The sequence below is a fragment of the Crocodylus porosus genome, unplaced genomic scaffold (genome assembly GCF_001723895.1).
Source record: "Crocodylus porosus isolate Cpor-Errol unplaced genomic scaffold, CroPor_comp1, whole genome shotgun sequence".
Classification (NCBI taxonomy): domain Eukaryota; kingdom Metazoa; phylum Chordata; order Crocodylia; family Crocodylidae; genus Crocodylus; species Crocodylus porosus.
Genome location: NW_017728910.1, coordinates 45,010,957 through 45,026,533, shown reverse-complemented (window position 1 = coordinate 45,026,533; position 15,577 = coordinate 45,010,957). Strand labels below are relative to the sequence as shown.

Below are 15,577 nucleotides of genomic sequence, written 5' to 3'. Positions count from 1 at the left end.
AAATATATACCTTTTGTGTTGCTAATAAAGTGTGTCTGTAGCTAAAGGTTTTTTCCCGCCTCCCGAGAAACGAACCACGATTTTTAATTCAATACCCAGATGAGTTTATCCACCCCTGGCCAGAAGGTGAACTGCTTCCTTTGAGGGAAGCTGAGATGCAGAATCTCTGGGCATCACCCTGCCTGCACTGCTGGGAGAAAAGCAAGCAACAGAGCTAATCCACAAGCCTTTGGCTCGGTCCTGCCTGCTCATAGCACCTCCTTCAGGCAAGCGCAGGTCCGTGTTCTTCCTATGCTTGTTCCGCGCTTGCTGACTCCGTGATGTTCACAGGGGCCTGGACACATCATGCTTGTGGGTCCTGCTTCTCCCCTGCTGGAACTGCTGGTAAGAGTGCGTCACCCCCCAAAACCGGGATTCAGTGGGAGCTGGGGGGGGGCACATGCTCACTAGTGATGTTCCACACTGGTGGTGCCTTGGGGATAGAGGCAAGCGGTGCTGGAAAGTACATCACCGGAACTGGTGGCTATGGGAGAGAGGACAGGGATCTCCCTGGGGCCCAGAGTAGGGGAGGGGGCATCTCCCAAAGGCACCTGCCTGCCAGGCCCATCACCTTCCCTGGCCAGCCAGGGACATTGGTGGGACAGTTGGTGTAGGTGGATGCAGCTGCCCTGCCTGAAATGGCTGTAATTCCATAGAGTGACCCTGCAGCACTAATGCACCTCCCATAACTGAGGCCCCAATGTGTGTCAGCACGTAACATCTGCCAGGCACTTGCAGAATGCACTCCTGCCCCTGTTCACTTACACATGCGTGAAACCTGGAGTTGTCTGCTCCACAAATAGACCCATATGCTCAACAGCTAATTTTAAACACCCAACATACATGTGCACCACCTTCCTGTCCCCTGTCATTCAGGATGCATAGGTCAGGGGGCTCTTGAAGGTTGTTACCTGCAACCAGCCTCCTGGAGTTTGGGTGCAATGCAGAAAGAATGCCTCAGATTTGTGTCTGGGGGTGAAAGCTCAGAGGTTGATTGTGTCTTGCGCAGGAGCTAGTGGATTGCTACATCGGTCAGTCTAGCTCAGCAAAACTGCCCAGAAAATGGGAAGTGTTGCATGATATGCACTGATGACCCCTAAGTCGCTAGAAGGCAAGTCTCACAGGCCCTGTATTTATAGTCGATATCCATCCACCCCATGCCACCTCTTAGCTCTTTCTTGCTTCAGATAGCAAGGAACTAAGTAAAAAGGTGATTAAGTCCAGACACCTGTGGCTCAGTCCTTGCCAACATCAGCCCCCTGCTGCCCAGTTCAGGCATCTACGGCACACTCCCTGCTGATCTAGGGGGTCCCCAATGTTTTGGCTTGCTGCACCTTTTATCAGCTCATCTGGCGGTCAGTGAAGACTGTTACTCCCAAGGTCCTTTGCAGTGTCTTAGCTCCATTGCAGCTTAGCATCACTACAGCCTTCTCCAGACTCCTACACCTGCCAGGCAGAGCAGAGCACATTGTGAACCCCGTGTAACAGTCAAGGGAGTGCCACACTCTACCACCTGGAAAGTAGTAGTAGCAGGAACCTGGGCAGAAGCATGGATCTGTTCTGTCCTTTGCTCAACATGAATCATGTAGGAACAGCCTGGTTTCCTCCCTGGGTAGACAAGGGATGGCACTGGGCACAGCCCCCTTGGGGTGCAAGAAGGCTTTGTAAGGCATGGCAAGGGCAGTCATGAGTGAGGGGGATGGGGGCTGCTGCACACCCTGGCCTGGTGTGACTGGGCCCACCCGCCTGGGTCAGCACCTCTGCCCTCGGGGAGGATGCGCAGGGTCAGAGACAGGACTTGCACGTTCCTCTCATAGGAAGGGTGGCCCTGGAGATGTCCCTGCCTCATGCTCAGCTTGAAACTGGATAGAAGCCATCTAAAGAGCGGTTACACCCTTCCAAGCACTGACTTGAGACCTGGTTGGCTCTTTTTATAGCTGGAGAGGCATTGTGATCTTGTGCTCATCACTTTGCACGTGTGGCCTGTCTATGTTTATTGTGTGAGTTGCCAGTGCATTGTGTGATGTATGTAACATGTATCCAGGCCCTAGAAGCCTGGAGTGGGGAGTGAGAAGCACCCAACCCTTTCCTGCCTCAGCTCCCTACAGCAGCAGCAGAAGGCGTGGGTACTAGTCTGAAGCCACAGAGCAGGTGCAAAGGAAGTGCTGCCTGTCCAAAGGGGACAGGGGCAAATCCTGAGCCTCTTCTACACTGCCAGGGTGAGGGGGCAAAAGGTGGGGACCTGTGGAGGGGCCAGGGCGGGAGCCTCACGCGGCACAAGGGTAGGGCAGAGGCTGGTGCCTGGGTGCTGTGACTTAGGAGGTGGTGCTGGCAGGGCTGTTAGGGGAGGTGTTGGGCCTGGAGGTGGCTAGGGAGGGCTGGGGGCAGAGAAATGCTGGCAGCAGGGTTTGCAGCATGCTCAGGGAGGCCTGGGCTGCAGGTGGTGGGGCTTAGACAGTGGTGGAGCATTGCTTTTTGGTGTTTTGGCTAAGATGGAAGGTAGAAACTATCGACCACCTCTTCTGATACTTCCCATACACCAGGGAGGTGTGAAGAATAATCAGACTCTTCCTGATGGTGACAGGGCTCATCACCAACCAGAGGCAGTTCTGTACAGACACTTGACCAAGCATCAAGGGACTCTGACAGCCCACTTTGATCAGTTTGTCTCCTGCTTCAGGACCACCCTCTGGAAGACCAGGAACCTGACCAGGCCCTTATTCTACATGTATTTGCACTACATGCACAAAGAATAAGGGCTAAAATCAAATAGAATATTCTTGTTCTATTATTCATTGCTCCATTTTACTTCTTCTTTTAGATCATTGTACATTGTGTTCTGTTTTAATTTTTTGTAAACTAATAGAACGGATAATCTTATTGTATGCTTTTAGTAGAAATTATGAATAGGAGCTGCAATTTACAACGGCCAGTAAGCTGAATATAAGCCAACAGTGCACCCTTGTTGCAAAGAAGGCTAACAGCATACTGGGCAACATTAGTAGGTGTGCTGCCAGTAGGTCAAGGGAAGTGATTATTCTCCTCTATTCTGCACTGGGGAGGCCACATCTGGAGTCCTGTGTCCAGTTTTGGACCCTCCATTACAGAACAGATGTGGATAAGTTGGACAGAGTCCAGCAGAGGGCAACAAAAATGGTGAGGAGGCTGGAGGACATGACTTCCGAGGAGAGGCTGAGGGAACTGGGCTTCTTTGGTCTAGAGAAGAGAAGGCTGAGGTGGATTTATTAGCAGCCTTCAACTACCAGCAGCCTGCAGGTGCCCTCCGGACAGGCTGCAAGTCCTTTGCACCTGCTCTGTGGCTGCAAACTAGTACCAGCACTTTCTACTGCTGTTACAGGGAGCTGGGGCAGGGCTAAGCTGGGCAGGGCAAGGCAGGCTGCTCCTCATCGTCCCCACCCCCATGGCTCCTAAGGTCCTGCTACACATCAAATACATTACAAAATTCACTGGCGAATTGCACAATAAATTTAGACCAGCCACACATGCAAAGTGATGATCACAAGGGCTGTTCAGCTACAAAAAAAAAAGCCAACCGGATACCAAGTCAGTGTTTGGAAAGGTGTAATTGCTTATAGGTGGTTTCTTTCCAGCTTCAGTCTGAGTGTGTGGCAGGCCCCTAAGGGACATATCGAGGGCCACCCTTCCTATGAGGAGAATGTGTTGATCCTGCCTCGGACCCTGCCACGTCCTCCCTGAGTATTTCACGGAACCTCCCAGGCAGGTAAGCCGAGCCACCCCAGGCCAAGGTGTGTAGCAGCCCCTGTTGCCCTCCCACATGACTGCCTTTGCTTGATGTGCCATGCCTTATAAACCTTCCTGCGCCCCAAGAGAGCTGCACCTGCTGCTGCCATCTGTCGGCCATCTGGGAAGGAAGCCAAGTTGTTCCCACTTAGTTTGTTCAGCCAAGGATGGAGTGGCTCCATGCTCCTGCCCAGAATTCAGGAACCCGCTGCTTTCTGGGTGGTAGAACATGGTGCTCCCTTGGCTGTTATGTGGGGTTTGCAGTCTGCACTGCTGACAGGCACCACATGTGACCAAGGCATCACAAGGTGTGGGGGTTGCATCCCTCCAAGCATCCTGGGCCCTGCTTCTGGCTTCTCCCCCGGTATGTGCAAAGGTGTTCAGAGAACAGAGATGTGCGGCAAAAGCCCCTTGCAAACCACAGGAGTCGGCCCATTTCACGGTGGCTCATTTTCAAGTGTCCCCCAGCAAGCTTATCAAGGACTGGCTGATGCCCAGAAACCGAGGGAGTGGGTGTGTTTTAGAGCTGTTCAGACCTGCCAGCGCCTATGCACAGCTGGGACATTTGTGCACACCAGCATTAGCTAGTGCAGGCATATGCACTTATAGGTAGAGACCTACTTAAATTGCAGCAAGAAAAAAGTGACTTTTTTGCAGGCATTTTGCAGTGCATGGAGCCAATTTTGCAGTCTTTTTATGGTGAACGTCCCCCCATCCCACCACTGATTGACCAAGGGGCCCTGGCAGTCCTGCCCTTCGCTGCTGATTGGCTGAAGGGCCAACTACTCATCTTCAGACTGCAGCATTGCATCTGGCTTTTTACAAGATGGTACCGAAACCCTTTTGTTTTCTTGATTTGTGCCTTCACTGAGTCTGTTACTAGCTCAGCCTCTCTTCTCAAACCACGTGCTCTATGGCTGCAGGGATTGCCGGGCTTTCTTTGTATTCTGGTAGGCTCTTTTTTTGGGGGTCGGGGGAGGATTCCACGGACAATTGTAGGAAATACCATTTTTCATGGTGATTGCAGAAACCACTGCAATTTAAGTAGATCCCTCCTTATAGGAGTATCTTGGTGCATCTGTATGCTTGCATGTGTACACTTGTTTGTGCGTGTGCATGTGCATGTATATGCTGGGCTATTTACATGCTTTGTGCATTTTATTAATTTGATTTCTATGTCATCTCCCATAAAAGGCTTAGGGCAGCTTATAATAACAAAATCGTAAAGACAAATAAAAATAATAATTCCCCAAAGAACAACCAAAGGTTAACACTACCCTGCAGGTGCCTGCTCAAGTAAAGGTCATTCAAAAGATGTGCAGCTGGGATCTAACAGGCCTTAAGGGGAAGGGAGCAACAGCCTCCCATGTGGTTTGGCCAAGAGAACTGGTGCACAGATGGTGCTTGTTGGAGGTTGTTCTCTGGTAAGCTTAGGAATTGTGATTGAGCATAGCGGAGGAGAGCGTCCATTATGTACATAGGACTCAGGCCATTTAGGACTTTATAGGTCAAGACCAGCACCTTGAATTATGCCTGGAAGGTTACAGGAAGTTATTGCAAACTCTGGAGCATTTGGTTAATCGTGCTCCTGGCACCCTACCCGTTCTGCACCAGCTACCACTGCCAAAGTGTCTTCAAGAGTAGCCTTACATGGAGAGCACTGCAATAGTCTAACCTTGAGGTCGTGGAGGCATGGAGGATGGTAGTGAGATCTGAATCTTGAAAGAAAAGGTTGCCAGATAAAGTTGGTGAAAGATGCTCTAAACCACTGCTGAAACCTGAAAATCCAGGTGTGGCAAGGGTTCCAGGAGCACCTCAAGGCTGTAGACTTGAGTGAAGAGAAGAGGCAAAACCGCTTAAATGATAGATGTCCCTATCTCCCCAAGTAATGAGATCTGCCAACTACCATCACCTCTGTCTTTTCTGGATTCAGCTTCATTGGTTCATTTGCATCCAGTCCTCAACTGGCACTGGGAAAGGACTCAGACTGGGGGACCAGGGTCAGAAGAGGAGAGGTAGAGTTGGATGTCATTAGTATATTGATGTCCTCAGATACACACTGAACATATCTTGGGGGACCCAATAACCAAAGTCCCAGAAGGAGGATGAGCACTCATCCATCATCACCCTCTAGGATCTCCCTGTTAGGAAAGAGCAGAACCAGTTAAGAATGATCCATGGAATACCCACCAGGTCGTAGGTGTGCTATCACTATGAGCAACTCCTGGTTAATTGTACCAAAAAGCTGCTGAAAGAGCCAATAGAATCAACGGGTGTGACTTATCCTGCTGATCTCCAGGCAAAGGACATAAGGACAGTCTCTATGCTATATGGAGGAAAAGAAAAAAAAATCTTTGCAGCTGGCACTGCCATAGCATAGCAGTCCTTTAAAAAACCATCTATGCCTGTATCTATCAGCTTTGGGACTGAGAACCATCTGAGCTGTAACCACCTACCCTACCACTCCTCAGTTCCTCCCTTCAGGTCAGAAGGCCAGGTCAAAATGGTGCTATTTCACTTCCTCTTGAACCCGATGGGTATGTTTTTACTAATTCTGTAGTCAAGGGGTTGTAGACTCTGTGTGGGGTGAAACATATAGTTCAAGAAGAAAGAACTCTGCCTAGTCAAGGAGTGTTTGGAGTAGTTATATGTGCATTTTCCAAGTGTCGGTAAGGAGGACTAGTTGTTTTGTTGGAAGTTCAGGTAGCCTCAAATATACTGCTCCAAGATATGATTTATTTTCTTGGCTTGGTCATTCACCTGGCAATGGCAGGCAGACAAGAGGTAAGTGTGAACTCCCAGTAACTGTATAGCTTCAAACCAGAATTTGGAAACAAACGGCAGTCCTCAGTTGGATACAATATATTAGAATAATAGAATCATCATAGAAAATTAGGTTTGGAAGGGACATCGGGAGGTCACATCTAGTCCAACCCCTGCTCAAAGCAGGACCAGCCTCAACTAGATCATTCCACCCAGGGCTTTGTCTAGCTGGGTGTTAAAAACCTCCAAGGATGGAGATTTCAGCACCTCTCTGAGTAACCTGTTCCAGTGCTTCACCACCCTCCTAGTGAGAGTTTTTTCCTAATATCTAGCCTAAACCCTCCCTTGCTGCAACTTGAGCCCATTGCTCCTTGTTCTGTCACCTGTTACCACTGAGAACCATCCAGCTCCAGCTTCTTTGGAACCGCCCTGCAGGTAGTTAAAAGCTGCTATTAAATCCCCCCAGGATATTCTGGGAGTCCTGAGACTGACTGTGTCTTTTGCAGAAGGAAGGAACGTGCATAGGATGAAGTGGACTATCTCTGTAACTTGATCCATCACAGGTAGGATTGTAGGAAAACTGGTCAGACCATGGTGAGTCTGGGCAGGGTGGGAGATGTTAGGGTTAGGGTTAGAGTTGAGGTTGGGGTAAGTGAGGAGGAAGCGAGGAAGGATTGGAGGAATGAGCAGAGATTATTGGCCTTGTAGTAAGGGCACATACGTCACAGGAGTAAATAAAAGGCCTGTACCATCTTGTGCAGCTGTGGCCGCCCAAAGTAGCAGAAGTCCAGACAGTGCATTTTTTCCAGTCAAGGTTTCCATTTAGCAGAACTGTATCTTAAACAAAGTATGGTCAGCTTAGTACAGGGGTGGGCAAAATACGGATCCGGCCCACGGGCCTTAAACAGCAGGGCCTGCCTGGCCCTGCCCCCCAGGCGGAAGCCCCACCTGGGGCTTCTGGCCTGGGAGCGCATGGCTGCCCCACACTGGAACCTCAGGTAAGGGGGTGGGGGCGAGGGCAGGGGATGAGCTGATGCAGAACATGGGGAAAAGCTGCCCCTCCCCTGCCCTGTGGATAGTGCTCCCTGCTGCAGCCGCTCACAGCCCACGCGGGGCTGTCCTGAGCAGGCACAGGCAGCTCCATGCAGGCTGCGAGAGGCTGCAGCACGGGGTGTCACCCACAGGGTGGTCGAAGGGCTGCTTTTCCCTGCGCTCCGCACCAGCTCTTTTCCTGCCAGTGAGAAGGGGGCCAGGGCTGTGCGCTGCCCCCCCGCCTGTACCGCAGGGCTGGGGGGCACTGGGAATGAGCAGGCGCAGGAGCACAGGGCCTGCACTGGTGTCCCAGGGCCAGCGCCGGGAGGGCCCAGAGCAGGATGGTAGAGGTGTAGGTTCCTGGCCACCAGGGGCTCTATGCAGCTGGGCCAGCTCCCCTCTCTCCCTGCTGGTGCAGCCTGCGCTCGGCTCCACAGACCCCTGCCAGCCTGCGTCCTGCCCTGGGTCCCACCGGTGCTGGGTCTGGGACATTGGTCCCAAGATGGTGGCCAGGGGGTTAGGCATCTGTCAAGGGGCAGGGCTACCCATGTGGCCCTCCATAGCTTGCCAAAACTGGGTAAGTGGCCCTCCACCCAAAATAAATGCCCGCCCCTGGCTTAGTAAGACCAAGAGGCACCACCTTTTTTCCCCTAGTAAAGATAACCCTGTCCTTGACATTATGTGGTTGCTTTGTGAAGACAGACTCCTCTGAGGGTATTTCTTCCCTGGTGGTTGCACAGAGCAGGGAGAGCAGATCTGAAGGTAGTGCAGTACTGCTGAAGTTATGGGGCTTTAGTATAGGGCTAAGTTCTGGATTGTCTCCCAGTGTGTCATATTCAGCCTTATGTCTGCTGTCCCATTTTGGGGCCTGGGTTTGGCATGCTATTTGGAAATCAAACCATAAAAAAGAGTCTGTCAGAGCTGAGAGCCTTTGCTTTCCAAAAGTTTTCTAAAATTCTGTGGTCAGTAAAGAACCAAATTGTGTGGTGAACCCCTTCCAGGTAATGCCACCACTCTCCATAGGCCACTTCAGTGACTAGGATTGAAGATTTCATAATTTTGTTCTGTGGAGTGCGCTTGCGGGGAAAAGAGGCACAAGAATGTAGTGCCTGTTCTGGCCCTGCTGTTGCAAGAGTACTGCCTGTTCCCTGTGATGAAGGCATGTTTCTCCCACAAGGGCCAAAACTGAATCTGGGTAAGCCAATTCAGAGGCTGAAGTAAAGCCCTGCTTTTGATGCATGAAGGCCTGTTGGGCCTCAGGAAACCAAGATGACTGATCATTATTATTATTTTTTTTTTTAACAAAATGATGGCAAGAGGGGGGACAAGCTGGGCAGAATTGGTGATGAACCCCAGAAATCTCTGCAGCTGCCTGAAATATTGGGGCACCTTCCATTTGTGCGCTGTCTGTACCTTCCAAAGGTCCATTTTCAGACCTTCTGGGGATAGGATAAAGCCAAGGAACTCAGTGAAGGTCTGGCCAAGGGCATATTTCACGAAAAGGCCATGTTGGCTGTCTTTCCAGCACCATATGGACATATGACTGGTCTTGTACAAGGTCTTCCAAGAATTTTAGGATGTTGTCCAAGTAGGCAATAACAAACTTGTCCAGAAGGTCCCGCAGTACATTATTGATAGCGTTGGAATGTAGCTGGTGCACTGGCTAGCCTCTTGAAGATTTCTAGGATAGGTGATTGCACCATTTCTGGAGGGAGCTTATTCCACAGTCTGGACACCCTAGCTGTGAAGTTTTCCCTAATGTTGAGCCTGAAATGGTTTTCCAGGAGTCTGTGACCATTACCCCTAGTTTTCCCCAAGGGTGCCCTGGTGAACACTTGTTCACCGAGCCCTTAATGTACTCCCCTGATGTAGTGTTAAGCAGCTACCAAGTCCCTTCTCAGCCTTCTCTTTTTCAGACTGAAGAGGTCCAGGTCCCTCAGCCTTTCCTCATATGGCTGGCCCTGCAAGTCTCTGATTATATGGGTGGCCCTTCTCTGGATTCTCTCAAGCTTTACCACATCCTTGTTAAAGTGTGGCACCCAGAATTGGACATGGTACTTTAGCTGTGGTCTCATCAATGCCAAGTAGAGTGGAAGAATCATTTCCTTGGTTTTGCTGGAGATGCATCGATTGATGCATTCAAGGGTATTATTAGCCCAGCTGATATGGTGTCACACTGCTGGCTCGTGTTCATACTGTTGTCTATTACTATCCCCAGGTCCCTTTCATTCATAGTGTTGCCAAGCCTGTAGGTGTGCAAGGGGATTGTTCGTCCCTGGGTGGAGCACTTTACATTTCTCAATGCCGAACTTCATCTGGTTCCAATCCGCCCAATTTGCCAGCCTGTCTAGGTCCACATGTATCTGCAGCCTATCTTCAAGTGTGACCATACTTCTCTGTAACTTGGTGTCATCCGCAAACTTGGCCAGTGAGCTCTTTCTTCACTGATGATGAAGATACTGAATAGTACTGGAACCAGCATCAACCCCTGTGGGACCCCACTGGCCACTTCTCGCCAAGATGACACAAATCCGTTCATTAGGATTCTCTGGGTCCATCCCACAGCCAACTTCCTATCCACCTGTCTTGCAGTTAAGCCCGCAATGCTCCAATTTTCTCGTGAGAACATCATGGGATACCAGATCAACTGCTTTTTGAAAGTCAAGGTATACAATATCAACCTCTTCTCTCTTATCCAGGTGGTGATTTACCTGATTATAAAAGGAGATGAAGTTGGTAAAATAGGATTTACCCACTGAGAATCCTACCTTCTGCAAGCCTATAACACACTGCATATCTCACCCCAGGTAGGACTTGAACCCACAGTCAGCCAGTGCCTTATCCATTAGGCCACTAGGGCTTATACTATAGGTTGGGAAGCTATTTTGTATTTGTCACCATCTGTCATTCTTACCAGGCTATATGTTCCACTGTAATCACATTTGGTGAATATGCAAGCAGTCTTTAAGCAATCTGGTAGCTCAGGGTTTAGAGTAGGGGTAGGCAAGTATTTTGGGCAGAGGGCCACTTACTAAGTTTTGGCAAGCCATTGAAGGCCATATGACAGGCAGCCCAGGGCAGATAAATATTAATTTTCTAAAATTATTAGGGGCCCTGCGGGCTGAATAGAATGGCCTGGCAGGCTGCATGTGGCCCCCAGGCCGCATTTTGTCCACTCCTGGTTTAGAGGTAAGGACTGTACTGATTTTGGATGGTGATTTGGTCCAGGACCTGATAGTCTACAATGAGGCAGAGGCTCCTGTCCTTTCTGATGAACAAGGTAGGGGCCCTGGCAAGAGATATGTATTTTCTTATAAACTCCCAGGCCAGGTTGTCCTGAAGGCAGGGGCAGATCCTGAGGTGGGGTGGGGGCGATGAAGTGATACAGTTGTACCCCTCTTTCATTCCTGCGCCACCCAAATTCTAGCTAAAAACCTTAACTCAGGTCTGGTAATATTAACTCAGGTTAATGAGGAAATGACTGACAGTGAAGTATTGGAGGCACTGGCGAGCCACTCAAGAAGGCTAGCTTTGGTTTAAAAAACTGAATAAGAAATGTGTATTTAACTGCAATGACTACAGGGCTAATGAAATAATATCTTTTGACTATTTTTTGCCTAGTTTGTGGTGTCTTTTAAAACTTTATACAGTATCTAGCAAATTAGTGCACAGTCTAATAGTTTTATTTGTTTTTGCTTTGACCTTAAACTAAATAATATACTACTAGCTCTTTAGTATATTAGTAAAGCATCTAATTCCTCTTGAACTAGAGAAAAATGTGTGTTGCGTTATATGTGATAATCAGTCACACCATCTGCACCCCTCTTTTCAAAATCCTAGATCTGCCCATGACTGAAGGTACTCTCAGAGGGCAGCTAGTTCCTGCTCAGACGTGGTGTAGAGTGGTCTACTGAGATCCAACTCATGAAAGCTTATGCTCTATTATAGAAATTTGTTTAGTTTAAGGTTCAAATATACACTATCTGTTGGGATTCCAGCCTGAAATCATAGGGTGGGTCAACCATCCAGGGCTTCTAACAGTGTTTCCTGCAAAAACTGGATGTAAAACACTTCATAGCTTTTCCACGGGACCAGGAGACCATAACAGGCAAGCCAAAAGGATCTCAGGATCAGGGAGTAATGTGGGATCAGACTGCCCCAAAGCAAAATTTCCCTGTGTTTGCAGATTTCCACATCAAGGGTGAGGGTTTCCAACTCCCAGGGAGCCTGATGAAAGAGGGGAGCTATAAATTGTCTCAACTATTCCCAGCCTGAGCTGTTATCATAAAAGGATACATAAGGCTTGGATGATAGTTTCATTAATGAAATTTCTAGTTGCCCCAAAGTCCGGTAGGGTAGATAATACCAGCAGTAAAACAGGCTCAGCCTGGGATCTGCAAGTGAACAGGTAACTTTATCTGAAAGGTCTGCAGTTTGGTTTGGCTACAGGTTTCACCTTTATTGCAACCCCAAGTCAATACCCCTTGCAGGGCTGGGTGAGAGAAGGTGGAGGCACGTTTCCCTTCTTGTAGAGCAATAGTCAAGCACATGTCCTGATGTCCCACAACAGAAGCAAAAATTGTGCTGGCAGTGTCATTCCCACTTGCTCAGGGTAAGGTGGCAGTCCTCACCCATCTACTGGCACAGGTTCAGGAGCAGAGGACAGGGACAAGGAGAAGACAAAGAGTACCTCTTTTCTTCTTTCGTTTTCTGTAGAGTGCAAGACCGAGAATGCAGATCACTAAATCCACAAAGTCATGAGGTTTGGAGGGCACTTCCACCTAGGCAAGTTCAGCCTTCACCTCTTCTCATGGACCCTATCAATTAGAATTCAGCGCTGTTGCAGTTGGTGTCTGCCACACAGAGCTAGAACAGAAAAGCATCAGCAGCAGCTGTACTCTGCTCCTCGTAGAAGTTCCACAATGCAGACTCTGCTGTACAGCCCCAGTGGGGCTCACTGTTGTACACAGCTGCAATGGCTTGGAGAAATGCCTCCCAGTTCTGAAGGACTGGGCTGCTATGCTCCAGGAACAGGGAGACCTGGACCAAGGCTTCCCTCAACAGGAGGTCTATCACAAGGTTTACTTCTGCTTGGTCACTGGAACAAGCTCTGGCCTGTGCCAGAAATGAGACAGCAACGATCAAGAAATCCCACAAAATGCTGCTGGTTCCCATTGTACCTTTCAGGTAATGGTCTCAAGCTCCGGGTTCCAGGTGGGCCCAGAACACACTCTCTTCTCTCAGCTGCCATGTTTCCTCCAACCAGGAGGTCTCCTGAAGACAGGCAACTGGGGATTGAAGGGTCTGGTTTGCAGTAGTCAACTGCAGCAAGTGAAGCTCCAAGACTTGTCAGGTAGAGGCAAGCTGAATCAGCCACTCCTGCATGGCCAGTAGGTCTCCTTGAGAATTGGCATCTAAAGCAGGTGGGTCTTAGAGCACCATCAGGGGAGAGTCATCCATAACACGCTCTCTTCGCCAAAGGGTAGTCCAGGCAGACTGGCAGCATCAGGTCATGGGTGACTAGACGTGGAGACATAGGAAAGTGGGAGAGGGCAAGCAGAGTGCAGGGGCAACCCAGGAAATGAAGAGGAAAGAAAAGTCCATGAATGAGCTGGGTCACAGAAATCAGACCATTAGAGTGATGTCTGCAAGCAAGATGAGCCAGAAAAGCAGACAGCCAAAAACCAAGGGTGCAGGCTGAGATCAGGAGAAGCCCCGTTAGCCAAATGCTCCCCACCCCATCCCTGCAAGTGTGTCGTAGGAACCAGCAGCTCAGGTGTTAGTATCGGGACTCTAGCACTGATGGGGCTTTTGGAGGGCCTCATCCGCGTTTAGGACCAGCGGCAGTGGGGCAGAAGGCCATGCTGGCCGATGGGGATCTAGGTCTTTAGGTGAGGTGCAAACACAACAGCGGGGTCTTAATAGCACCCAGCGGCTGCCCCTGTCTCCGCCCTCGGGCACGGGCACGGGCACGGGCACGGGCACAACACACCGCGTCGGCTGCGTGCCCGCCCCGAGCAAGACTGAAAGGGCCCCTGCGGGATGCGATACCTCCGGGCTGCGCGAGATGCCGCATGCCTGCCATGAGCCTGCCCGGCGCGTGCTGGTGCCGCCCTGCAGCCCAGCTCGGTGCCCGGCTCGTGCAGGTTGAGGCCACCGGGCCCTACCAGGGGGAAGTGGGAGATACGCGCGCGCGGGAAGGGCCGCGGGTGAGGGAGGGATATGACAGGTGCCGCCCCTCCCCCACTCCTGGGCCACCCGCTGCAGCGCCGTTTCCGGTCCCGCGCTGACGCACTTCCCCGAGCTACCTGCCCCCGCCCCCTCCCGGGCGCGCCCCCGCCGGGCAGCTGGCTCGCGAGCGCGCCTCGTGAGCGCGCCCCGGGTCCACGTGGCCCCGCCAGCTCCAATCAGGGCCCGGGGATTTGGGTGTGGGGGAGGGGTGACGCGCGCTCTCGCCAGCGGCTGCGGCGGGAGAGAAGTGGGAGCCGTGAGCGCCATCGCTCCCCTCAGCGCCGCCGCCATGGCCGAGGAGAAGCCCAAGGTAACGGCGCGGGCGGCCCCGGCTCCTCCGCTCTCCTCTCCGCCCCGGGGCCGTGCGGGTCCACCCGGGAGGCGGGTCCCGTCGGGCCGCGGGGGGCGGGGCGGGGCGGCGCCGCGTTCGAACGGCCGTTGGGGCCGTTAGGACAGTTGGGCTGGGGCGGCCGCTTCGCTCCCGTCTGCGGGCTGCGGCCCGGCCCGGGCACCCGAATGCCCGCGAGCGGGGCGGGCGCCCCCGGCCGCCCAGGCCGCAGGAGGAGGAGCCCCACGGGGCAGCGGGCGCGGGAAGCGCGGTCGGGAGCAGGTCGCCCGACCTCTCAGTCACGGGCCGGGCTCCGCACCTCGGGGCGGGGGCTCCTGGCTGCCTCCCCCGGGCAACGGGAGATGCCCCATGCAGCTCCCTTCCGGCCCTGCTGCTCTAGGGCACCAACACTCATCCTGCAGAGCCCGAGTCGGCCTTGAGGGATGAGCAGTTGCACGGTGTCAGGCTTGAGCCTTCATTATGGGTCTCCCATGCAGTGATGGCTCTTGGTGCCACTTTGCCTCAAACTAACACTGAAACTTTCAGTTCTGTGCGAATTAGATAAGTCCATGGAGACCAAGGGGCATTGCTCGAAGCTGGCAATGGAAGTCTGCCGAGGTAGCAATCTTGAGCTGAACTAAATGGGACTTGGCGGTGGGCCTCGTGGAGATAGATGAAGCAGATGTCATATTTCAGAGAGCTCACTCTTGAATGAGAATAACAAGGGATGGGGCTCCTGCCTTTCCAGGGTTAGGTTAAATCTTCCTGCTCTTGTGATGCGCAGAGATCCCCCGACCAAGACACTGCAGGCCATGCGTGTTGCCATCCGAACAGTTGTTCTTAAGTAAGTGGTGCGTAGTACTGTGCCTGGCAACACTCCTTGTTTCTTGGGGTGATGGAGGGGGCTCTGCCGCTCCTGAAACCTTCATCTTTCATTCTGGAAGCCCACTTCGAACTGTCTTTCTTCCTGCATTGGGCACTTGGCTGATGAGGTTTCCTCATCTGTAAAAGAAAGCAGTCTAACAGTGACTTCCATTTGGTGGAGTGAAAAGGATGAAAAGTTTAAGCCAGTGTCAGCAGGGGTTTGTGGCCGGGAGCCAGAATAGCCCAGCTTGGCTCTGAGATGAGATGGGCTGGTGCTGGGACCTGGCCACCACCCCAGCAGCCACTTCTCTGCCACTGCTTTTTCTTGCATCTGCTGCAGCTCAGCAAGGTGTAGGAAAGCCTCTTGTTGGTTGGCCACAGTGCAGTATGGCCTAAGATGGACAAGTCCCAGCCGACAAGGCTGCAACTCCTCAGGCATAGCCAGGCCTTCCTTTCTTTCTTACCCACCCTCCACTCAGTCACCCACACAGTCGATTGGGTCGCCAACTGGCTGGAGGGCCGCACCCAGAGAGTGGTGATGAATGGGTCATTTTCGAC

The 15,577-nt window shown here is 51.7% G+C and overlaps 1 protein-coding gene and 3 long non-coding RNA genes across 5 annotated transcripts in view; 2 read left to right on the top strand and 2 right to left on the bottom strand.

Moving 5' to 3' along the window:
- LOC109308676 overlaps positions 1 to 5,126 on the top strand; it is a 6,078-nt gene extending 952 nt beyond the window's left edge. The window contains exons 2-3 of the long non-coding RNA XR_002100669.1: positions 100 to 825; positions 5,116 to 5,126. This is a non-coding gene — a long non-coding RNA (uncharacterized LOC109308676). The remainder of the gene's footprint in view (positions 1 to 99; positions 826 to 5,115) is intronic.
- Positions 4,769 to 10,234, bottom strand: LOC109308677. Its single transcript, XR_002100670.1, has 2 exons — positions 10,178 to 10,234; positions 4,769 to 5,942 (listed from the first exon to the last, which is right to left on the bottom strand). It is a non-coding gene; the product is annotated as an uncharacterized LOC109308677 (long non-coding RNA).
- A 1,302-nt stretch (positions 10,235 to 11,536) lies between these two features.
- On the bottom strand, positions 11,537 to 13,549 carry LOC109308675. Its single transcript, XR_002100668.1, has 2 exons — positions 12,777 to 13,549; positions 11,537 to 12,462 (listed from the first exon to the last, which is right to left on the bottom strand). It is a non-coding gene; the product is annotated as an uncharacterized LOC109308675 (long non-coding RNA).
- A 347-nt stretch (positions 13,550 to 13,896) lies between these two features.
- LOC109308674 (small ubiquitin-related modifier 3) overlaps positions 13,897 to 15,577 on the top strand; it is a 10,167-nt gene continuing 8,486 nt past the window's right edge. Inside the window, exon 1 of one of the 2 annotated variants that reach the window (XM_019533114.1) lies at positions 13,897 to 14,137. In XM_019533114.1, coding sequence (XP_019388659.1) covers positions 14,117 to 14,137 — 21 coding nt within the window. In that variant the 5' untranslated portion in view covers positions 13,897 to 14,116. The remainder of the gene's footprint in view (positions 14,138 to 15,577) is intronic. The other variant, XM_019533113.1, reaches the window with a different exon arrangement.